Consider the following 16,580-nt stretch of genomic DNA (forward strand, 5'->3'; position numbering starts at 1 on the left):
GTTATTAAAGGTATAGGCTGTTGTATAAGCAGGAGTTTGTCAGGATAGAATGGAGCAAAATAAAAATGCCTGTAGGCAACACATTTCCACAACTGGTAGCACAAATAGGAAAAGTTTGAATCATTCGATTAACTGGAAAATTAAGGACAAAAGAAAAACAGGAATGAAAGATGTCACATGTTTTGGCATTAAAATGTTTCCAGACTTTTTTTTTTTTTTTTTTTTTTTGAGGATCACAGCCAGTTTATAGCACTCTTCTCCTACTGCTTCTACCACTGCATTTCAGCTCCAGACTTCATTCCAATGTATGCTCCCACCCCATCACTCCAGTTTATGGATATTTGTTTCAATAGGCTTAGGCTGCAGGGAGTTCCAAGACTGGCACGTAATTGGTGCAATGGTGTCTTTTACATTTCTCCAGAAAGCCACATTCATACCTTCTTGTGCCCTGTTTTGTCATGATCTCACACCAATTTCTTCTTTTCCTGAATTAGACTGAGGTCACTACTGGTCTTGGGCTCCCTACACACATACACTGAAGGAAAAACTACACGAGCTGGATATGCTGGGGGTTCGTTCTGTTACTGCTCAATATCAGGCTACTATCATACAATCCTGCTAAAGGGTATAAGGGTGCTGTCTTTTAGAGGAGATAAAAAGAAACCGATCATTACAAATCACTCAGCATTTTTTGCAGTAGCAGAAATACACACATTGTTATATCCAATTTATGTAATACACATTGTTATATCCAATTTACCTGTACAGGATATTCTGCCTCCTTTAATATTCCACGTACTTTTGACAAGATGATAATCTTTCTGCTGTGCATAACATTGTAGAATTGCTCTGTGTTTTTGTTTATATAAAATTTTGTAGAGTTGCTCTGTGTGTTTGTTTGTATAATGTCTTCTAGTATCCTTTGGGATCCTTGTTATCTTCAGGATAACATAGACTAATCAAAATGGGATATTTTTATTTGCAATTTCAGAACTGGCTTTCAGACTAAGCATAGAAAGATTTTGCTGGTTTAAATAAAGTGACAATATGCAAACTTTCTAAATGTGATGAAGTTATCAGTAAAAGGAGTTCTTGCAAATGTGACTGTCTTTTCTACTGTGTTTGCTAACATTATGGTAGGAACATGATTTCATTCTTCACTCTTAAATTACGTGTTCCTATCCCAGCAAAGCTTTTACGTACTGAGCAGGTCTCATTCAGTGTTTATATAAATCATGTATAAGAAATTAAAATTGGATGCTTGAAATTAAATACAAACATATATATATATATATATGTGTGCATGTGTATCTTTCTTAGGAGCAATCAAAAACTATTGGGCAAATTCTGCTTACTTATAAGTCTAAATCTGATGGTACTGAGCAGAATGTAACTACATATTTCTGAATGTACTTTTAGAAACAAGTTCTACAAAGGAGAATCAATTTATTCAGACAAATACCACCTGTGTAATGCTTTTTGAGAAAGCCAGGTGCTTTATACATATCAAATAACATCCTAACAACTGTTTGAGGTACTGTAGACATAGCATGAGTTGGTGAGCTGATGCACAGAACAGATAAATAACTTTTAGTCATGCATGATTATTGAATATGGGATTAATTTAAGGGATCCCAGTGCCTTCTGCCATGTTGTTAGCACTGCAAAGGGTTTGCTACCTTTCAGGAGTGGCATGCCAGATTGTATTTTTATTTCTGAGATTAGATGGTGAGCATGCTGGTATAAACTCAGCAGGAACCAGGGGATGCTGTGTTTAAAAAGAGAGAGACACTGCCAATCACCTTATTGACAGCATCTTGCCTCTGTCCAAGGCAGAGGCTCCCAGCTGCCACTGAGTTTGGAGCACCATGACAGCCAGGAACTGGGATCCTCAGCCTTTCACAGATGCCTCTTTCAATATGTCATGGCTCTCGGCCCTGTGCCAGCTCTTACTTGCCATTCAAAATCTGCCTGCACGTGGTCTTTGCGCCCCTACAGTAGCTTGCTGACACCTGCAGTAAAGCAGGCTTTCCCTATGCTCCTTCCCATTCTGGTGATCCTTGGCTAAAATCTTTGTCTCATCATCAAGGTAAGAATTGATATGAGATAGGCAATACCTCTACCGTGTAAAAAAATCATAATATTTACAAGGCTTAAGGGGAAACAAATGCCAAAATTCTATTTCTACAAAGCATAGCAGATCCATGACCTTAGCAGCGGCAGATTTTATATCATGTCTCTCTGTATGTAACAGAACTTCAGAAACAAGCCAACATGTTTTCTGACAAATTTAAAAGTATGGTTTTCAAAGCAAAAAGAGTACAGCATTACAGCAGGATACTTGGGATAAAAGAGGTCAGAAATTAGAGAATATCCATATGCCTTTTATGAATGGTACTGGAAAAGCAATAGCTGGATGGATTCACACAGCTTTAGGCAACGCACACTGAGTCCATGCAAGGACTTGAGCCTCACTGAGCATCCAGTTGGCTACACAGATGCTGTGTTTGGAATATTGTACAGTTGTTGTGACCTTTCTTTCCTTCAGTTTTAGTGAATGCATGAACACCTGATTTTTAAATCATGAATCTCTAACAAAAAGAAATAAGATGTGTACCTCAGCAAGCACATCCATAAAATTTTATCAGATACGGTTTGAAACACCAGTCTGCAATTCCGAACTTGGGTCCTATTCATTGTTCTGCCATAAATTTCCAGTATGATTTCACAAGTTATCTAACCCTTGCACCTGAAGTTTTCCTCGTTTCACCATTACTTGTTTCACCCTTGTTCCTTGTTTCACCGTCACTATATGCTACAATTTCACCACCTACAGTAGCATGATGGGGGGCTGCTGTCAGTAAAAGCCTTCAGAAATGGACTACACCAAACTATTAGTGGGATTTGCTTTTCAGTAGTGCTACAGACACAAGGAGATTTCCAGTCCTTATTTTCCTTCTAGACAGTATCTGCTTATCTGTCCTCTTGCCTTTCACACTCGTACCATCTTGATTATTCTTCTCTAGGGATATTCCCATTGAACACAAGCCTCAAAGCCTCAGTGACACTAACCTCTAGATCAGTAGAGCAAACAACCTCATTCTAAAGCAAATGACACTCAAGACCTAGTTCAAAAATAAACAGTATAGGAGTCACTGGGAAGAAGCATTTAGAAATTAGTTAATCTCTGCTCCCATATCAAAACCAAAGAGGAATGCAAATATTTCCTCAAATAATCAGAAACAATAGATTTTTATCTTAAAGTTAAAAAAAAACAAAACACACAGCTCTAAGGCAAAGAGAAAGTGGGGAAAATAGCGTGCAGCAGCTTGTCCCAGAACAAGAACAACTGTGACACAGAGACTTTAAGCAACATGACCCCAAGTTATCCTGAGCAACTGCTGGTATGTTTAATCTGCCACCTATAAATACATAAAATGCCAGTGTGATGGTGATGATAGTGGTGGTTTTGCAAGTGGCTTGCAGCGTATTTATAGGTTGTTTCAAAGGCAAATCATTTTGGCACTGTGCTCTCTCTATCCTATTCTCTCCCTATTTTCCCTTTCATGCTAGTCTCCCATCAACAACTCTCGCTATTGTACCTATTTTGTAATCTGCATAGCTAGCCAAAATTTGGGGTTGTGGATGAACGATACAGTGAATCTGACTTCAAGACTCCTAGTCCTGGCTCAGAAATGCCTCAGTCACAGAATGTAAGACACCAGCATAGTATAAACGCGTTCTGCCAAGCCAACGATGGTCAAAGTGCTGTTATGGGATAATCTTAGTAATAGCAAGCTTATACCTGAGATCAGGTATTGTCTGTACCCTAGTAACGAGCGCAAAGTGTCAGCATAATCTGTATTGCTTACTCTAGCGAATTCAAGGGCAATACAGTTAAGCTCCCATGCCTCATCCAAATCAAATTAGTCATGCTATGCAATACACTGGTGCATAGGCTTGAAGGGAGTGATCAGGGAAACTGGATTGGGTATTGCTGGTTATTCCAGTTGGGGAGAGAAGTTGGTTCCGGAGTGAAATGCTTCTTTGATACAACCCCTTTGTGGTGTTTGGAGAGTTTTGTTGTTTGTGTGTGTGTGTGTGTGTGTGTGTGTGTGTGTGTGTGTGTGTGTAAGGAGTTATAAATGAAAATAAGTAAGAAATTCCATTCCTCTGAACAGTAGAAGCATCAAAGAAAGGCAACGTCTTTGTTCCCATTTCAAGCCACTTGCTGCCAACGTAAGCCCCCAAGAGCTCTTTCTCATGGCCAGACGCTCCATTCTTGTTTCCACTATGCCTGGTGTTTTCTTGCTCTTTACTTGCATCTGTTTGAGGTGGGGAAGGCGTACAAAGGGAAGGCTCTGGCACATCGCTCCACACTTTGGGTAGAAACTGCTGTTTCAGCTATCTGGAGCCACAACAGAACTCAGCCGTTTCATTTATCTCAAATATAGGGCAGCTACTGCACCCACTAACGGGTGAATTTTTAGTGAGATTTAACTTAGAATATTTGCTTTGCATCAGGCCATAGAAATTGCATCCCCATTGTGCACATTTTGTTATACCTCATTCTTTTTTCTGATACTTTTCTCCAGTAATTCAGAGTCTTCTCCTGTTCTTGTTTGTTTTCTGATGCTATCTGCTTCATTATGCAAAAGTGAAAACTTACTAATACTTTGTCTTGAGAACTACAAAGAAAGCACAGATCAGCACTATAGTAATAGCCACTTTTGAAAGGCTTTCTAGCCTCAGGCTAGTAAAAATCCTCCCCCAGTTATCCCTGATTTTACTTTATTTCCAGTGTAGTGTTACTATGTCAAAACAAAAATGTTTATGCATCTGATGATGCCATGTGAAGGGGAAAAAAAACAAGAAATATGATTTATTGAAATATTGACAAGATATTGACACTCCAGCAAATCAGAGATACGTGAATAAAGAAGAATTAAACAGCACTTTCTTAGAACTGTCTTCTGGAGCTGTTTGTTCCTTTCTCATCCTCGGGGAAGAAGTCCAGACATGCAGCATTTTATGGGGCAATGTGTACTCCCTTTGCAGTAGATTTGCATATTACTTGTGGAAAAATTTTTTGGTTTATTTTTGGTCTGTTTCGTATATTCAAATTCCAGTTTTATTATTTCACTTTACCAACTCAAAAAACCCCACACTTTTCCTCTCAAATTCCCTGTGACAAGTTAGTTACAATTTTTAAATTGCAGCCTAAGCTTAGAATTATTAGGATGCAGACTGTATGCAAATTCATGCTTGTAATGTTTACTCTATTACCAAACAGTAGTATTCCTTGGCAGTTCTAAATCATGCCAATTAAGTTAGTGATGACCGAAGATGATCCATTTATAATGATAAATATTTCTTTTAAGGATTAAGAGGTTAAAAACACTCTGCTGTTGGGTTCAAATATTCAGTACCAGTTATTCAACATAAAGTAAACAGATTAAAAAACCCCTCTACCTCCTGCACTTACTATTTGCAATAAAAGAACCCTTCAAACAAAGCTCACTTTACATACTTTCAATGGGTTGTTAAATTTGAATAGGAAATAAATATATTTCCATCATTAAGGGACAAATCATCTTGTCACTGTTTTGGATCTTCAAGCAGGACAATCTACTGAACTTTTTAAAAAATAAGCGTATCTCAGAAAGTGCTGTACTGGGATTTCAGCACTAACAGGAGCAGAGCACTGTTATGATACATCAGTCTAGTTCTTGAATGAATACACTATGAGGTGGAACCTCAAGTATTTTCTCCAGACAAGGGACAGTAATCCTGCTGTGACAAAAGCACTACATTGCTTCCAGTACTCCTCTTATATCTTCTAATGTTGCTTTGTAAATGGAGGTTTAAAAAAAAGGTGGAAACAGAGGAGGAGGAGGAATGAAGAAGGTAAAGTAGTGTTAAAACCACAGCTACAGAAGCCTGGTTGAAAATCTAAAGGAGAGTTAATTCAGCTGTAGCTTTTGATATGTTTCACTTGTGTTAGAACTGATAGAAAAGGAGAGCAAAGGAAACATTGTCATTCAGCCTTCTAGCTCATGCCCTGACCTTTGAACTGATAAAACATAAGCCATACTAGAAAACAAGGACATCAGAAATACCCTTCTGGGTCAGACCAAGAGTCCATCTATCCCATTTTTCTGTATGACCATCATAAAAAATAAATAAATAGAGATGCCAGGGGCCTGCAAGGGGAAAGGACTGCAGAAAGCAGTCAGGCTCATGTCCTGCCACTAAATAGCAGCCTCCCATTGCCACTCTCAGGGCTTTCACTTGCATCAGCTACGTCCCAGCATAGGAGAGGCTGAACTGGAACCAGAGCTTAGACCCTGACGATTATAAGGTTAACCCCGTGCTAATCAGGGACAGACAGCAGGGCTAAAAAGGACCATTGGTCCAACCCAGGAATGCATTCTTTTATGTTCTGAACTGCACTACAAATTATGAAGGTCTTCATGAACTAGGGGAAGAAGTGCAGGAGATGTACAGCACAGGCTTGAAATCTGGAAACTTCAGTTCCACCATGCCTTCCCCCCCCCCCCTTCCTGATGGAGGAGCCACTTAACAACCTCTTTCTGCTTCAGTTTCACTATCCAGAAAATGGCTATAATACTTCTTCATCATACGAGTTTATTTGTCAAGTGCTTTAAACGCCTCAGAAGAACTGCTGCACAGAGCTCTGGCATACACGGATTCACATTTGCTGAAGCGGGACTATGTCCAGTCTCAAGAGCGCCCATTCTGTAGCCTGTTATCCTGATTTTGACTCACAGGCCAAACTCCTTCCCAGCAATAGCAGGGATAACTCCACCGAAGTTAGTGCATCTGTGCCTGTTTATGTCAGGGCTAAATTTAGCCAGTGCGTTCATCATTAAGTTGTTCCAATAGTTACAATCAGAATAAACCCTCTAAGCACAGCTATACATGCTAAGCGATAGCTACTTACAGAAGCTGTTATACCCATATATGTCTCTGCACACCTAAGTAGCGCGACCTTTATCCATCCGTAACCGCATCCGGGGCGGACGCTGCGGCAGGTTAACTGCCGGGGCTCCCTCCAGACATGACTTTGGGTGTTCTTGTCTCCCGGGGGGAGAAGTGCCCAGCTCTGACAACGGAGCTGGTTTTCAGCCAGCTAGGAGTGGAATTTGAACAGCAATTCCCACACCGTACAAATGACCATAATTCCCTCATCAAACACAGAGCACATAAAAAGAAAGGAAGTCAAAATACAACACCAGTCTGCACATACACGTTCAGAGTCGGTTCCCCCACCCGTTTAATTGGTAAGCAGGCACCGTACACACTAGTCAAAGCCGGGTAATTAAAACTGCTTCTAGCAAATATGAATAATTCATCCTGCAGAGGGTGGAGGGCTCCCGACTGGCGCTCCAGGCGCGTTTCCAAACTGCGCTGCGGGATCTGCCTGCGGGGCTCCGCAGCGGCCGCCGGGGAGGCAGCTTACACCGCTAAGAGCTGAAGCATTTGCGTGCCTCCCGTCGCCGAGTATCAGATATCGTCTCACACACCGCTCCCCTCGCATCGCGGCCCCCCGCACGCCGCCCCCGGGCCCCGCCGCCTCGGCCTGCGGCACCGGCCCGGCCGCCCGCGCTCAGCCTTGCTGCCCCCCTCCGCCATCTTGAGTGCTGGCAGCCGCAGCTCCCCGCTGCTCGTCTCTCCTCGCTTCCCCCCCCCCCCCCCCATAGGCGCGTCCGGCCCCGCCGCGGGCCCCGAGCAGGCGCGGCGCTGGCTAACGGCCGCGGGGCACGGAGAAACCCCTGCCGCCAACGCTAGAGCGTGCCGCCCCCTCGGCCTTCGCAAAGATGGCGGCTGCGGTGCCGGCCCGGTGCCCGCAGCCTGGCCGTGCCCCTTCCCGCGGCGAAGCTCCCGCCCGCCCAGCGCGGAGCCCCGCGCCCTTCACCAACATGGCACCCGCCCAGGTCAGTTACCGCCAGGAGGGCCAGCGGCCTTGTCGCTCGGGGATGACGTCATCCCACGGCGCCTTCCCCGTCTCCATGGGAACCGGCGGGGCTGGCGCCTGCGGGAGCTCGTTGGGGGTCGCGTGACGCCGCGACCCCCGCTCGCCGCCGCCATGTTCGCGGACGGGACGGCGGGGAGCGCCGACGTGGGGTCGCTGTGGAGACGCGCCCGGAGCGCGCGCTGCGAGGCGGTGAGAGGCCCCCGGGGCGGCCCCGGGCTCGCTCCGCTGCTCTTATACCGCGGGCCCGCTCCTTCTCTCCTCCCGCTGAGGCGTCGGCGGGCCCGGCCCGGCCCGGCCCGGCCCGGCGGGCGAAAGGCCCCGCTGCGCCTCCGCGGCCCGGCCCGGACAGCTCCCTCCGCGGGAGCCCGGTCCCGGGGCAGAGCCCGCAGCGCCGCCGCCGCCTTCTGCCGCTCTGCGGGTTCCCCTAGTTTAGCCCCTTCTTGCAGCGGTGGCAAATACACGCGCAGCCGCTGCAGAACCCGTTGCGACCCCAAAACACAGCCGCTGTCATCGTGCTCGGCTGCAGCTTCTGAAGACTCGCTGCGTTTCGCTTTCCTTTTGCTCATCCTCCCCGTCCCGCGTTGCAGAGCACGCTGCCCGTGTTTAACTAGTATCGAGGAATCTCTGTCTCATGCTGGATGATGCGAAGGACACAAGTACATAACCAACATCCAGGCAGTTACGCCCTGCTTTAACTGTGACCCAGAGATGCGCAAATATGTTTGAATGGCTCTACAAAGTGACAAAGTGTCTTGTGCACCACTCTTTCTTTCTGTTTGGATTTTAGAGTGCCTGTCTTCTTTTACTAGAAAAGCTGCCAGACTGGGGAAATTTCAACAGCAGAAGCTGCGGTACAGTCTCGTACGAGCCAAGATGCTGGTGTGCAGACTGATCAAAGTAAAGATGCTGCCCAAGACTTCCAGCAAGAAGTCCAAGTAGATTCCGCTCACCTGTTATCATTCCTTCAGAGAGTGGAGGATGTTGTTATCAAAGAGCTAAATAAAAACTGGAAAAGTCATGCTTTTGATGGCTTTGAAGTGAACTGGACAGATCAGAATGAAACAGTAAGTTGACAGAATTCAGATCCTTGTCATTACCCAAGCAGAGCTGGTTGCAGTGGCTCTAACGCGTTAGTTCTGTTTCTTACTACTAGGATTGTTCTTGCCAGATTTTAATAATTAGAAATTTCTAGTTTTTTTCTCCAGCTTTTTCCTTTGCTTGCAGGATGACCTTGCTTGGTAAAACTGTTCTTGCTGTTAGTGACTGTGTTGCAGCAGCTTTGTGAGAAGGAAGCTTCCAGTTGGTGTAGGCTTACCTTCAGTTTCCGGTAGCCCCTTTAGAGTTTGCCAGACTAGTAGTTGTCTAGGAACAGTGGAAGTCAGTGATTTGGCAGCTCCTCCTATTTGGATTATATTTGTTTAGTGTACAGTGCTCAAGAGCGGAGGCAGTTTGGATCTGTCTGTACATGTTGGTACAGTCATTTTCAAACCATTGCTTGTTAAGCTCAGCGAGTGCGACAGGCTCCCGTAAGACCTTACTGCCTGGCCTTCCAGACATGTCTTGCAGCCCCCGAAGTGTGCAGTCTCTGAACGGTAATTATGAAAGGACGGTTGTTCTGGTAGGGTCATGTGGAGTTTATTTCTCCCAGTAGGAACTGAGCTTCTTCTTCACTTATATATCTATATGCTACATAGGGTTCTGACCATATGATCATATGCAGCAGCAAAAGAGAGATCCTCTCTGTGTTCAGAGAGATTCAGTGTTGGGATTTGATCTCTCCTAGGTGTTGTGTTTGCATAAGTTGTCATACCCAGAGGCTCAGGATCAAAAACTACAAGTCACCAGTGTCTCGTGGAATGCAACAGGATCTGTTGTTGCGTGTTCGTATGGCCGGTGAGTATCTAGATGGATTGAGAGTGACTGAGGTTGATGTGACATTCCAGGCTGACCTGAGTTTTAGATATGTTCATTTTGTCTACAGTAATAAACCAGATATAGATACACCTATTCACATTGAAAAGCTTAATCCATATTCAAAAAACCCAAGTCTCAGAGCAATGTTAAATTTTTATTATTATTATTATTATTTATAAAACAGATACATATGCTCTTACTGATTTGTTTCCAGATAGATTCTGTTTGGAAAGAAAATGTAAAGAGCAGATGCACTCGCAAATATATGTGGGTGAGGTTTGGAAGTACACACTTATCTTCACTGAAGATCTTGTTGTTTTAATGTGGTCTCTTAGCGCATTAGATGCACCTGGCATCTTTTCACATATGCGCCTAACGCCATGGACATGTGCTAACAATCATTTAAGAAGATGTAGGCCCTCTCTAAAATGAGAGTTGGACAAAACATTCATCTAATCCAAAAGGTATCTTTAGCAGTGTCTCTTTTCTGTGCCTTGCTGCTGCCCTTATTCTTTTTTCCTTCCACTACTGTTTTCTTAGGCTAAAAGCCCCCCCAAAAGAGTATCCGTGAGTGAATGTGTAGGGAAGAATAAAACAGGGCAAACACGTATGGTACTTGCCCCTTCTACTCTCCCAGCCTACAGCTATTTTCAAATTAGAATGTGGTTTCTGCATGCATGGTTACTCTCGGTAGACTTCCCTTCCCTTCCCTGAGCAGAGAGGTGCAGTCTCTCTATGGATCTGTGTAAGCTTTTAGAATCTGCAACATCCTTTAATAGGGAGTTTCACAAATCAGCTACTCATTGCATGAGGAATTGCTCTTTTTTTTTTTTGGCTATCTATCTCAAACACTCCCTCAATACAAGAATTAGGAGCATCAAATAAAGGCAGTGGAGGTCAGGCTCAGAACGGCTGCTTCCTGTCCTGGCCCCTCGCTGTTCTGTGGATCTCTGTCCTTCATGTCGTTTCCTTGCAGCAAGATGAGACACCATGTCAGTGTGGCACTAATGACAGAGCGCATGGAGATCCTGCAAGCAGGCCCTCTGCCAGCAGCTGCCCCGAACCACCTACTTACCATTACCCTTACTTGTCTGAACAACTTTGCAGATACGCTAGCTCAAAGTACCTTCGTCTGGGAAACCTTTAGCTTCAGCAAATGGGTAACACCATGGGTATTCACTGGGCTCTAGAGTGGTAGACGTGCAGGTGTCTTGTTACTTCTGCTCTGGGCAGATGGCTTGTCGTAGTCGTTATTTTGGATTTGTTCTGTCCCTTGTCAAAAGAGGGTTACATTTTGATAAGTGTGCAATGAATGAAACAGCTATGAATAACAAAAGAAGTAGAGTGGCAGATGTCTTTTAGAATCCCCAAATGAAAAGATTCATGAGAGCCACTTATTTGTGACAAACAAGTATTGAAATTTGTAGAGCTGGAGTGCGGAGCATGATTAGTGTGCGGTAACCAACATCATTTGGTGGTTGTGAAGAAAGTTCTATGTTTCTGTGCAGGCATCCAGACTTCAAATCATGCTGCTTATCTCAGGCCAGGAAAGACTCTGTAAGTCTTTTCAGCCCTTATCAGTCCTCCAGGCAAGACATTTCCTCTCTGTGTATTCTCAGATCCTGGACTGAGAGATCTTTGGTCTCTTTGGATTTTGATTCTAAATATTCATAGCAACTTTCTGTAATGTGCCCCTTAGATTGTTCCCATTATTTGAACAGTTAATTGATCTTGGAATAGTGAATCATACCTGAGATTTACTTGCAGGCACTTTGCCCTGTAGGTGCACTGACATGTACTGTAAATATACTAGCCTGCGAAGAAGTTTCATCACCTCATGATCTCTTGACCTCAGTTTTCCTTTTACCCACAAAATAGCACGTGCTTAAATGATGACTGGAACATACCAGAGCTCCTCTGGCCTGGGAGCCTGGCTGTAACACACGAGATGAGATGTAGCCTTCTCTTCTTCAGGTTGGACGATGGGGACTGGGCCACAGAAAAATCCTATGTTTGTACCTGGAATCTGGACAGAAGAGGGTTGAATCCCCAACGTCCTGACCTAGTGGTGGATGTTCCCAGTTCTGTCATGTGCGTGGCTTTCCATCCCTCCCAGCCTTCACTGATCGTTGGTGGGTTGCTCTTGCCTTAGCTCTTACTTGAAATGTTCCCATATTTCCTGTAGTTTGGATCTTTTTCTTTCAGCTCAACTTAAGATTTCTTGCAAAAGGATGGAACTAATGCTCACTAATGAGCCTAAATGCATTGTTGCTTGTTGCTTCTGGACCCTGGGACTTACCTCTTTTTCAGTGATGTCTGCCTTGATATCATCTCAGAGAGAGGTGGTAAAGGCCAGTTCAGCTCTGGTTGTAAGTAGGAAGAATGTACTTATTTCCGTAGTGATGCATCTCTTACACCAGAGCTGACTGTGCCCTATACGGCTGCCAGGCCCCTGCCTGTTCCCACATTCATTTGTGTTCCTGTGCCTTTCTGCGCAGGACTGTGCTTCCCAGAACTCTGGTCATGCTCCCTAGCAATCCTAAGCAACAAAAAACATTATCCACAGCTCTGTTCTAATAACAGCACAAACTGCCCATTGCATTATTCATCTTGTGCACTGCTAGACCTTGCTTACGTTTTTATCGGTATCTTTGTCCTTTTTAGGTGGCCTTTTCAGTGGAGAAGTGATGGTGTGGGATACCAGCAGAATAGAAGACCCCTTGATCTTGAGGACGGGGATGACAGATGATACGCACACTGATCCAGTCTATGAGGTAACAGAATATCCACAGCAGATGTCGCTGGGGAAGGAGAGAGCTGCCATTGCTGTTTCGTTCCTTCAGTTCTTACACAACTTGCTGCTGCTTCACCTGACGCTCTCAGGAGGGCTGCTGCGTTTCAGCAGTTGTGGTCTCTTTTGGTGGGCTCAGTGGGCTATTTTTTTCCCCAGATCTAGACAGAGCCGTGCCACTGAACCAGTATTTGCTGAATTGGACACTTTACCTGTAAAAATAACTTCTCACTGTTCAGGATAAATGAGGAGTGGGCCCATTCCCATGTTGTAACTGTTTAGTGGCACAGATGAAGCCAATATATTTGCAAGTCTTTTGAAGGTACAAGCAAATTAGCGCTGATCCTTAGTTGAGCGCTTAAAGCTGCACAAAGGGTCACTATTTGTTCTTACAGTCTGACTTCACTGGTAGTTTAACTGAACCTTCAGACCTCCCTGACTTACACCCGAGTGCAAGCTGCTGATTCTTTCCTGCTAGCTAAAATTATCTTCTCGTTTTCAGGAGCACTTAATACTTCTAGGTTTGCTCTCCTACTGCAAACTGCTGGCTTTTGTTCTAACTGCCCTAGGATCTTAGTGTTGAGGCAGTTTACTTAGAACTTGAAGGACAAAATTTGCTAATGGTTAGTCTGAATTAAGGGGTTAGTTTAAAAAAAAAAAAGAAAGAAAGAAAAAAAAGGTAGTGCTTTCTGGCCCTCTTTGGGGTACTGTGACTTTGGAGCTGTCTCTTTAGGCAGGCTCTGTATTTCCTCATCTGAAAGTTGGGAAAATGCAGTTTATAGCTGGGCAAAAGTGCTATAAATATCCCGTTAGAAAATGATGGCAGGTGAAATGCAGAAATCAAAATACAAAATACAGCCCTCAACACTTGAACACATTTCTCTCCTAGCATGTGTCTGTGTGCAAGCGCCTCCAGAAGCTGGTCTGATACCAAGCTTCCTGAACATCACCTGGCACTGTTCCTGCGTTGTCTTGCTGGGACAGCGGACGGCAGGTTGCTGAGCAGGCGCATGGCGATTCTGACAGTCCCCCTCCTCCTGAACGTGTTGTGTTTGGAGCAGGTTAACTGGTTACCAGATGCGAAGCACAGGAACCACTTTCAGCTGTTGAGCGCATCCACAGATGGAAAGATCCTGGTGTGGCGAGAGGAGCGAGACGGCCGGCTGGCCTTGGCCGAAGGATTTGCCCTGGTGGCTCAGCAGATCCCTCGCAGCATTCAGCTGAAGAAGGTGAGTTTGGCAGTTCAAAGAGGGCTGATTTGACAAAAAAGCACTCAGTAACTCTGGAGTCCAGTGGCAGAGCATGCTGTTCACATGAGAAGGGCAAGGCAAAGGCCTTTCTGAACAGCCACGCTAACCCTTGATCCCCATCTCCCTTCTCATACTGAAACCACTCCTTGGAAGACTGGCGACAGCCGATTCTAAAGCAAAGCTGCTAGGATAGAAAAAACACTTGTTTGCTTGTAATAATTCACACAAATCCCCTTGTTGGAGGATGCTGTAGGGATTGAAGGCTGAACAGTGCTACAAATATCAGAGCTGGTGCAAGTTGTGCCGCGAACAGCTCACTGGGTCCTTGACAGACTGGTTCATACCACTGTGACTGCACGGGTGCTACCCTGGAGACTGTAGATTTGTCTCTTTCTTTTAGCTTGCACGGGGAGAGGCTGCTGTGGGCGTCACCTCGCTCTCTTTTTCACACTTTGATCCCCGCGTGTTTGTTGTCGGTGTGGAAGGCGGCTATTCCCTGCAGTGCTCCACAGCAGTAGAGACTGAGGCGCTCCACCGGACAGGCAGTTCTGTTCCCCTCAGGGCTCCAGCAGAGCTCGCCTTCGCCCCGCACGGCGGACCAGTGTACTCCGTGAGCTGCTCACCCTTCCACAGGCAAGTGCTATAAAAGCACACTGGTATTACAAGTTACTGGCTGGCTCTAAACATACCTTTTTCAGGTGACCCGGGGGGTACAAGATCCAAAAAAGGGTCACCTGGCATCTTGAATTTGACAAAGTAACTTCCCATGGCAGCAGAAACACAGTTATTAGTGCTGGTGAAGCTGCCCACTTGACTGGGCTCCATGGAGGCAGAACCCGAGTAACACCAAATAGTGTTTCCACTCAGGCCACTGTAGACCATAACACTTTTCTTTAGGATCCTTCACGTTGTGTTAATACTAAAGAGCAATTTGAAGTCAAGGGAAGGTGCTGAAGAACATAACTTACTTCATCAGTGCTGAAGTGATGCGCCCTTCACAAATCTTACTAGTAGCTGCCTGACTTTAAATTAGAAGTTCACATCTCTGCCTGCAGTTTACCCACCATCCATTTAAGAGGCCACAAACCATGCTGCCAGCCCAGGTTTGCATTTAATTTGCATTAGACAAACACGACTAACGATGGCTCTCTCTAGATCAGCAGTTCCCAGGCATCTCTGGCCCACAAACCACCATCAGTACTCAGTGGACAACGTGAGCCCTCATTAAGCTTAATTGAAAGCACTAACAAAGCTATGCTTCTGCAGACCAGCTGTAGGCCACATCCCAGAGTACAGCTTAGGAACTGCTGCTTTAAGAAACACACATTCAGACCTTTAAAAACCAGTAACACCAGCCCAGGTCATGCTTCTTGAGTTTTACTCTATAACCTTATACCACAGCCTGTAAAGTGTTTCTCCATTTTTCCAGGAATCTCTTTCTGAGCTGTGGGACTGATGGACACGTTCACTTACATTCCATGCTGCAGGCACAACCCCTCCTTTCTCTTCAATTATCAAAAAAATACCTCTTCTGTGTACGGTGGTCTCCAGTACGACCACTGGTCTTCGCAGCTGCTTCTGGGGAAGGCAAGTATCTGTAGGTGCCTATTCTTAGACAGAATGTTAAGGTTTTGTGCCGGATATTTCTTAATTAATACAAGTCAATTGTACTGATCAGCACTTTCCACTGAGGGTAATCACCATTGTTTGTACCACGCCATTAGTATAATGGAGTCATTTCTAACTCCCCAAGACTTCAGTAGCAGTTATTTTTCGGTTTTGATCATACCTTTATTGCTATTGCCACAGCTGTTCACTTGTAGGTGTATGGACTGTAGCTAAAACTTATTTTCAGCTTTCTTGTTTTTGGCATTTGCTTCTACTACTAATAGTTTAAAACAAGACCTTCTTAGAAAGTTGGCCCAGATATATTTGAGTTAAGGAATGGACATTTCACAGAACTTTGGCAAGCTAGTTTCAGCGCTCTCTGCCAGTGGAAGGAGAAGTCTGCACTGTCTTGCAGTGATGGCAGGTGTCAGTCACAGTCTAGACACCATCAGAGGGAACAGGTCAAAACAAAACAAACCACTACAAGTGCAAGACTAGGGAATTTCTAATCTACTGTTCTTAAATACAAAGGCTGTTACACCATACAGATGTAATGATAAGTATTTGTGTTTTAAAGGAGACGTGCAGCTGTTTGACTTCGAGAAGAGCTCCCAGAAGCCTGCCGTTTCCATAAAGCAGACCACGGGTGAGAGCCCCGTGTACTGTTTAGAATTCAACGTCAAGCAAACTCAGCTCTTGGCAGCAGGAGATGCCACCGGTACAGTCAAGGTCTGGCAGCTCAGTTCTGACTTTACTGAGCAGAGACCCAGGGAAATGAATCACCTGGAGCAGCTGGCAAGCGAGGTCACAGACTGAGACAGCAACATAACCAGCTCTTTGAAGCCTGTTGCAACTCTGACTCCAGGAAAAGTTGCCCCTTTACCTCGTCCATAGAGTTGGCCTGTAAAACACACCTGATTATGACAGCTGGAGTTTCATTCAAATAGCAGCTGAATTTGTATTTAACCATTAAACACAAGATGATATATTTGGACCAATAACTTTTATTGAAGCACAC

The 16,580-nt window shown here is 44.8% G+C and overlaps 1 protein-coding gene and 1 long non-coding RNA gene across 3 annotated transcripts; one reads left to right on the forward strand and one right to left on the reverse strand.

Moving 5' to 3' along the window:
• Positions 1 to 7,732: 7,732 nt before the first annotated feature.
• Positions 7,733 to 16,550, forward strand: WDR34 (WD repeat domain 34). 2 transcript variants are annotated; one of them, XM_026059615.1, is made up of 9 exons: positions 7,733 to 7,958; positions 8,809 to 9,063; positions 9,783 to 9,892; positions 11,888 to 12,045; positions 12,578 to 12,687; positions 13,766 to 13,933; positions 14,355 to 14,587; positions 15,384 to 15,541; positions 16,140 to 16,550. In XM_026059615.1, the coding sequence occupies exons 1-9, from the start codon at positions 7,842 to 7,844 to the stop codon at positions 16,376 to 16,378; spliced, it is 1,548 nt and encodes a 515-aa protein (XP_025915400.1). In that variant the 5' UTR covers positions 7,733 to 7,841; the 3' UTR covers positions 16,379 to 16,550. The 2 variants fall into 2 exon arrangements, with proteins under 2 accessions (XP_025915400.1, XP_025915401.1); XM_026059616.1 differs by lacking the exon at positions 7,733 to 7,958 and adding an exon at positions 7,970 to 8,188.
• LOC112962974 lies at positions 10,055 to 11,860 on the reverse strand. Its single transcript, XR_003252472.1, has 2 exons — positions 10,989 to 11,860; positions 10,055 to 10,882 (listed from the first exon to the last, which is right to left on the reverse strand). It is a non-coding gene; the product is annotated as an uncharacterized LOC112962974 (long non-coding RNA).
• Positions 16,551 to 16,580: the final 30 nt, after the last annotated feature.

The sequence above is a fragment of the Apteryx rowi genome, unplaced genomic scaffold, assembly GCF_003343035.1.
Source record: "Apteryx rowi isolate R43461 unplaced genomic scaffold, aptRow1 scaffold_16, whole genome shotgun sequence".
Taxonomy (NCBI): Eukaryota; Metazoa; Chordata; class Aves; order Apterygiformes; family Apterygidae; genus Apteryx; species Apteryx rowi.

Coding starts and splice junctions, on each gene's coding strand:
- WDR34 (XM_026059615.1), top strand. CDS start 7,842: ATGGCGGCTGCGGTGCCGGCCCGGTGCCCGCAGCCTGGCCGTGCCCCT. Junction 12,046..12,577: donor CCAGCCTTCACTGATCGTTG/GTGGGTTGCTCT, acceptor TGTCCTTTTTAG/GTGGCCTTTTCAGTGGAGAA. Junction 13,934..14,354: donor GCAGCATTCAGCTGAAGAAG/GTGAGTTTGGCA, acceptor TCTTTCTTTTAG/CTTGCACGGGGAGAGGCTGC.